At 40.3% G+C, this 7,500-nt stretch overlaps 1 protein-coding gene across 2 annotated transcripts in view; it reads right to left on the bottom strand.

The window, feature by feature from the left end:
• The window catches only part of ptprt (protein tyrosine phosphatase receptor type T), a 305,407-nt gene that overhangs the window by 256,661 nt on the left and 41,246 nt on the right, over positions 1–7,500 (bottom strand). For both annotated transcript variants that reach the window (XM_087799988.1, XM_087799990.1), the window contains exon 2: positions 4,043–4,168. In XM_087799988.1, coding sequence (XP_087656114.1) covers positions 4,043–4,168 — 126 coding nt within the window. The remainder of the gene's footprint in view (positions 1–4,042; positions 4,169–7,500) is intronic.

A 7,500-nucleotide genomic window follows, 5' to 3' on the forward strand; every position in this document is an offset into this window, starting at 1 on the left:
ACATCCAGGACATTTTAGTCATATTTTCAGAACCGCAAGAAAAAAAATCTATGACACAAGCTTTTAATAACAATATTATTATTTATTTGATGTTTTTTTTAATGTTAAGCAACTGTAAAAAATCCCGTCAGTCTTTTTAAAAACAAATTTAGGGTTTTTCAGCTCAGGAAACAATATATTTACACTGAGGAAAGTAACTTAAGGTTGACATTACAACATGTCGAGAGACTAAATCCTCAAAATAATAAATAGAAAAGAATAAAGCTTAAAGAATAAAGCTTTTCTATTCTATTCTAAAAATAAAAACGTTATGACAATAACATGGTACTGTAATGATCTGTAAGTACAGAACGTTAAAATATCTAAACGTTGCTTTGCATCTGTCAAAAGGGAAAAAGAATATTTGCAACAGTTTTGCTGGAATGTTAATGTTGAGGTAAATCTTGGAGGATACATTCAAGATTAAAGTAATAAATAATGTACACAATATAAAGCATTTTCTGTTATAAGGCGACTTTTTTTCTGCACTTTTAAGTCGTACTTCTTTCTCAGTAAATCACCCTCAATGGTGGGTCCGTCCTTCAATGCCAACTTCCTGATGCCTCAAACTTGTGAGTTCATAAATAACAGCAGAAGAGTCTGAGCAGGTTTTCAACGGAGTGCGACAGCTTTAAAGTCCGAGACCAGGGACGCGGCAGAAGAACCGGAGAGTTCCAGTCTCAAGAAGTTCACTGAGCTATGAAGGAGCCGGTTAATGGAGGACTTTGAAGGTGAGGGCGCGATTCTAAAACTCCAGCTTGAGGGACCGTTGGTGTGAAATGAGCTCTGAATTTTCAGCAATTAAAGCTTCATGCAGGGATTTGAGTGGTGGAGCCTGTAGAGCCGCGTCAGAGTCATCAGGGCTGAGAGCGTCGACGGGTTAACAGGGAAAGAACAGGTGGAAACTTCACTTCTACAACTCGTTCAAAGTTCACTTCACAAATGTAATAATAAACTAGTTTGGTTCATAATTTAAAATATTTAGTTAAGACTCCGAATATATTCTTTTAATAATCTTATTCTAATTCTAATCTAATTGTTTTTCTAAATGATTGCCACAGACATCAATAACTTTATCAGTTTTAACCTTAAAACGACGCAGATTTAATCGTCATATCAAAACATTTATTTCCCCTGTTGTAAGAAAAATAGAAAGGGTGTGTTTGTGTTGTGTAATACATAATACAAAAAAATAAATGTAAATTAAATCAGACTAACAAAATACATTTAAAGTTCAACTAATGTGTTGATTTAATTGTGTCTTTAATAGATCGTGGACCCTTTATTGTACTTGTCAGTATTTGGCCAATCCCTGAAGTCTCCGCCTCCAAGGGATTCGTTGTATAAACAAATCGTGATCACAGCTGGAGGAGGAGTGAAGCCATTATTACGTGATAATGGACTCTCGTAACCTCTCGTTCGTCCAGATTTCAGAGCAACTTTATAAAGTAATAAAGTGTAAAACATGGTCATGATGAGAAGTTACTGTGTCTTGAAGAACATTTACATGTCAGGAGAGTTTACAAGTGGGCATATAAAAAAATAATAATAATAAAGTGTTCATGACCCGGTCATCCAACTTTGAACCCTGTACCTTCAGGGTTTAAATCAGGGAACTTTATTTCCAATAGTTGATTTAACATTTTCTTGCCGAACTGTACGATTTCATGCCAGACAACGACTCTCAAAATGTCATGTTTTGGACAAACATGAACTACTGTAGTTCATGAACGATTACACTGAGTTGTTTACGACAATCTGGAAGATTATGGACCCCGGGACGGAGCTCTGAGGAACACCCATTTTATCCCAAGAATGGTTACGAAATGTCGTTTTTTTAAATGTGTTTTCTATAAAAACCGTTTTAGAAACCTGTGAATCCACTTCACTGCCTCTGGACTATCATTTCATTTCTGCCCACAAACTTCTCGCACCTGGTTGTCAGCGAGACGTCCTGGCTCCACCCACACACACACACACACACACACACACACACACACACACACACACACCTGTGGCTGAACTCAAGGCTGATTCTAATTTAAGATGAAAAAAGGGCTCAGTGAGTGTGAAAGAGGCAGTTAGTCGGGGGCGGCGGAGATATTTGTGGGGGACACCGTGTGAGCGATGGATGGACAGGTTCTGATTGCCATTTGCTATTTGACAGGCGGAGAAGAAAACCCAGCTGGGGTCACGTCACAATCTGTCGACCGACTTCTATCAGTCTGTCAGCTCAGATGGACAGAAGAGGTGGAGGAGGAGGAAGACGCTCTTCTTCCAAGACGAGTCAAGAGTTTCTGTTCAACTCAACGGATGCCGAGAGATAACCTGGACAGACGGACTCAGAAGTATCTTCTTAGTTCTTTTGAAAATGAATTTGCTTGTGAATCATCAAAACAACTTTTTTTCAACTTTTTTATTGTTAAATATTTCTTGTCAAATAAGCTTTAGTGCAGGTATTACGTCAAGGTTGGTATAAATAAATACTTGTGGTAAAACTGAATCCTCTCACAGTAGATTAGACATGAGTTGCTCTGGCTTTTGACCGGGTTTAACTTTCTAACGACGCCGGAGTGAAATACTACACAAGCTTAGAACACGACTAAAAGAATCCCAAAAATGGAGTCTTGAAGTTAAGGAACATAATAAACAAATAAAACGCCCAAGTAGGTCCTCGTGGAAATGTATGGTTTTGACAGAAACACAAGAAAAAAAACACGAACAAAAAGAGAGACTTTTTATACATGGAGAGTCAATTATAAAAATTTAAAAAAAGAAGTGACTTAAATCACGGGTTCCGGTGAGTAAAATGAAAACTACTAAAATAAAAAGCACAACTTTCGAAGACTTCTCTGACTCCAGGAGCCTAAATCTTTTTTGACGATCCAGAAAAAGTTACATTTGCTCATTTTATTTATATTTGAACTGTGAAAAATGTAAACATTTCTTCAACATTTCAATATTTTTCATGATAATATCTTAGAAGGCCCTAAAAGAAATGTGTTTGTGGTATCCCTTTTGTTATCTCTGGGTCAAGGTGACCCAAAGGCCCTAAAGCAATTTTTTTTGTGGTATCCCTTGTGTTGTCTTTGGGTCAAGGTGACCCGAAGGCCCTAAAACGAATGTTTTTTATGGTATTTCTTGTCTTATCTCTGGGTCAAGGTGACCCCAAGGCCCTATAACAAACGTGTTTGTGGTATCCCTTGTGTCGTCTCTGGGTCAAGGTGACCCGAAGGCCCGGGTTTAACTTTCTAGGCAGTGGTCCCAAAAAAAGCAAATGCCTCCCAGTTACAGCCTGGGAGGCATTTTTACATATTTACTCTGTGGAAGGTTTTTTTTTTTTTTTTTTAAAGACCAAGTTCCTCATGTACTAAGAGGTCATACGCACAAAAACGTGCGGACATACTTTTCTACTTCAAAGTTCATATGTAGCAATAATGAAATGAGCTTTAAAAAGTTTGGACTCCCAACAAGTTTGATGACTCTGGTTCATTTAAATATGATTTAAATATGTAAATTAGGGAAAGGGACGAACAAGCCTGCAATTAATTCCACGTGGATTGGGAAGAACAAAGAAAAAGTACTGTTTTTGCACCATTTTCTGGATTTGAGTGTACGACTGTTTTTAGAAGAACATTCACAAACTTCTTTGAACATGAGGCCCCATGACAGGTCAAGATGCTTTTTTTTTCAAGTTTACTCAAAAAATAATTCTGTAAATGATTAAAAATGTGTAAAAGACAGACTCTACCAAACCAGATCTCAGACTGATTCAAGGTTATACTGAGATTTTTCATGTTCTTAATATTCCTTTTTTAATGGAATTTTACTTTTGCTGTTTTTTACCTCAGGGTCAGTCTGTGAAAATTGTATTATAAATAAAAACAAAAAATGTTTGGCAACCCCTGTTTTTATATGAAAACCAACATTATTTGTGTGAATGAATCAAGAACTCTGAGCGACAAACAAAGCTTTCGTGACGGACAGAAGTTGAAACACGTACCTGTCGGCAGGTTGGGGTCGATGGTGGGCTTCTCCCAGGAGTTCACCTGTTCCCAGGTGAATCCATTGGTTCCCAGGGAGACGCTGTAGCCGCAGCTGCTGTAAGATTCCTCGAAGTTGCAGCCGCCTGAACGGAAACAAGAGAAACACGGGAGTCAAAAACATGTCAAAATGCAGCGAAGAAGAAGTGACGATGAAAAAGATGCCTCTAGTGGCCGGACGGGGCAACTGCACGCGAGTACGTTTTCTGTCGTCATGATTGACAAGACTTCTAAGAAGGAAGTCGGATCTTCACGAAGGGTCAGAGGTCAAAGTGAGTCTCGATGCAGATAAAAAACTGAAAACTGGATCAAACTTCTCGTGTCTCTGATTAAAAAACATACTTGAGTTGAAATGAACGTCTTTGGAGCGTCTTCTAATTTTACCATAAAAAAGGGAAGAAACTTTTGACTTTTTTAACGTCTCCTGGAGCCGTGATGCGTGGAGTGAATCCAGGACGGATGAAGGGAACGCGTGGATGTGTCAACATGATTAAGTCACAGAGTCATCGTTACTTCATGGGCCCGCTAACACACATTTTCCACCACATTAGCCTTCGCGCTCGCCCCGAGCACACACACACACACACACACACACACACACACACACACACTCTAATTAGACATATGCTTTGACGCACACTCTTTCTAATTTGTTCTGAAGCATTTGAAATGCAAGAACGACGTCGCTTTATTCATGAAATCACTTAAGGCTCGTCTGCTTTTCATCATCCGCTTCTTTGGCTCCAGAAAACATTTCACTTTTCTTTTTTCTTCTCTTTTCAAAACCAGAAGAAACAACATCCGAGTCGACGAGAACAGAAACACGAGAAGTTTCTGTTGCGTGTCTAACATTCATCTGCACTTGTAGACTCCAGGTGTTGAGAAACAAAAGGATTTGGGGAATTACAGTTGGAATGAAAGAGCATTTAGAAGAAAAAAACACACATTTCTCTAGAGGGAACTCTGGCGGTGAAAACACAAACCCGAAGGCAAATATCTGAAGGCAGAACTCATGACTTCTGAAGAGACGACGCCGGAGTGAAAAACTACACAAGCTTAGAACACGACTAAAAGAATCCCAAAAATGGAGTCTTGAAGTTAAGGAACATAATAAACAAATAAAACGCCCAAGTAGGTCCTCGTGGAAATGTATGGTTTTGACAGAAACACAAGAAAAAAACCACAGGAACAAACAGAGAGACTTTTTATACATGGAGAGTCAATTATAACATTTAAAAAAAAGAAGTGACTTAAATCACGGGTAAAATTAAAACTACTAAAATAAAAAGCACAACTTTCGAAAACTTCTCTGATTCCAGGAGGCTAAATCTTTTTTGACGATCCAGAAAAAGTTACATTTGCTCATTTTATTTATATTTGAACTGTGAAAAATGTAAACATTTCTTCAACATTTCAATATTTTTCATGATAATATCTTAGAAGGCCCTAAAAGAAATGTGTTTGTGGTATCCCTTTTGTTATCTCTGGGTCAAGGTGACCCGAAGGCCCTAAAGCAATTTTTTTTTGTGGTATCCCTTGTGTTGTCTTTGGGTCAAGGTGACCCGAATACCTTAAAAATAATGTTTTTTATGGTATCCCTTGTCTTATCTCTGGGTCAAGGTGACCCGAAGGCCCTAAAGCAAATTTTTTTGTGGTATCCCTTGTGTCATCTCTGGGTCAAGGTGACCCAAAGGCCCTAAAACAAATGTTTTTTATGGTATCCCTTGTGTCATCTCTGGGTCAAGGTGACCCGAAGGCCCTAAAGCAAAAAAATGTTTGTGGTATCCCTTGTGTTATCTGTGGGGCAAGGTGACCCCAAGGCCCTAAAACCAATGTGTTTGTGGTATCCCTTGTGTCGTCTCTGGGTCAGTGTGACCCGAAGGCCCTAAAGCAATTTTTTTTGTGGTATCCCTTGTGTCATCTCTGGGTCAAGGTGACCCGAAGGCCCTAAAGCAAATGTTTTTGTGGTATCCCTTGTGTTGTCTTTGGGTCAAGATGACCCAAAGGCCCTAAAACAAACGTGTTTGTGGTATCCCTTGTGTTATCTGTGGGGCAAGGTGACCCCAAGGCCCTAAAACCAATGTGTTTGTGGTATCCCTTGTGTTATCTGTGGGGCAAGGTGACCCCAAGGCCCTAAAACCAATGTGTTTGTGGTATCCCTTGTGTCGTCTCTGGGTCAAGGTGACCCGAAGGCCCTAAAACAAACGCGTTTGTTGTATCCCTTGTGTCGTCTCTGGGTCAAGGTGACCCGAACGCGCTAAAACAAATGTGATTGTGGTATCCCTTGTGTCGTCTCTGGGTTAATGTGACCCTGAGACGACACAAGGGTTAAAGTACTTTTCTTTGTCCTACTTGTTTATTTTCCGTTTGTTTGAAGGTTTTTAGTTCATGAACCTTCTGTTTTTGTTTGACTTTCTTAAAGAAACTCTTCTACTTATTTCTTGTTGGTTGGTTTGCATCCGTCCTCATCCCTCCTCATCCGTCCTCATCCGTCCTCATCCGTCCTCATCCGTCCTCATCCGTCCTCATCCGTCCTCATCCGTCCTCATCCGTCCTCATCCGTCCTCATCCGTCCTCATCCCTCCTCATCCGTCCTCATCCGTCCTCATCCCTCCAATGACCTCTTTTTAAAAGTTGGCCTTCAGTCCGCATGAAGCTCTGAGGTTCTTCCACACAAGCCGGGGTCGGAGCTGAGCAACAACCCCGCGGACGGACGAGTCTTCAGGTTCTGGTAAACAGCTGGAAGATCCACTACGATGTCGGAGCGAGACCCGCGTAAATGAAAGCCTCCCGAGAGAAAAACAACCTCCGGCAGCAGAATAAAAACATGTTTTCTCCCTCAGGTACCAGAACTGGTCGTCATAAATTAATCAATAGTGGGATAATTAGTCTTTATCGCCCTCTGTGGTGGCTCGGCGCTCTCATTAGAAAGCACAAGAAATCAAAGTGTTCTCATTAGCCGCCGCATCAATATTCAATATTTAAGGCTGAACGCCTGGCGGACGATTCACACGATTGTGAGTCGGTCGCACAAACCGACACACAATCGTGGAAACACAAGCAGCCCATTGGTGTGTATGTGTGTCGCGTCAACACAATCCTTTCATCTGCGGCTAATTAACTTTCATGTTGCAAATACAATCAAATATTCATTCCGTGACACACAAACCCACTCAGACCCACACGTCGAAAACACAACCTGATGCATTATGGGAAACTTGTCAACTTCCTGATTGACGCGCGTCGACTCTTCTGAAGACGACGAGTCGCTCGACGACCAGATGATTGACTTTCATCGTCGTGTTCATTTAATCTTCTTGTGTTTGTTTACACACGATACACAACTTTATTGTCGTCGTGACACACTTTTGTATCTGGATTCTCTGTCATGTTTATTCAAGATAAACATATATTTCAC

Source organism: Callionymus lyra, chromosome 10 (assembly GCF_982586985.1).
Source record: "Callionymus lyra chromosome 10, fCalLyr1.hap1.1, whole genome shotgun sequence".
NCBI lineage: Eukaryota > Metazoa > Chordata > Actinopteri > Syngnathiformes > Callionymidae > Callionymus > Callionymus lyra.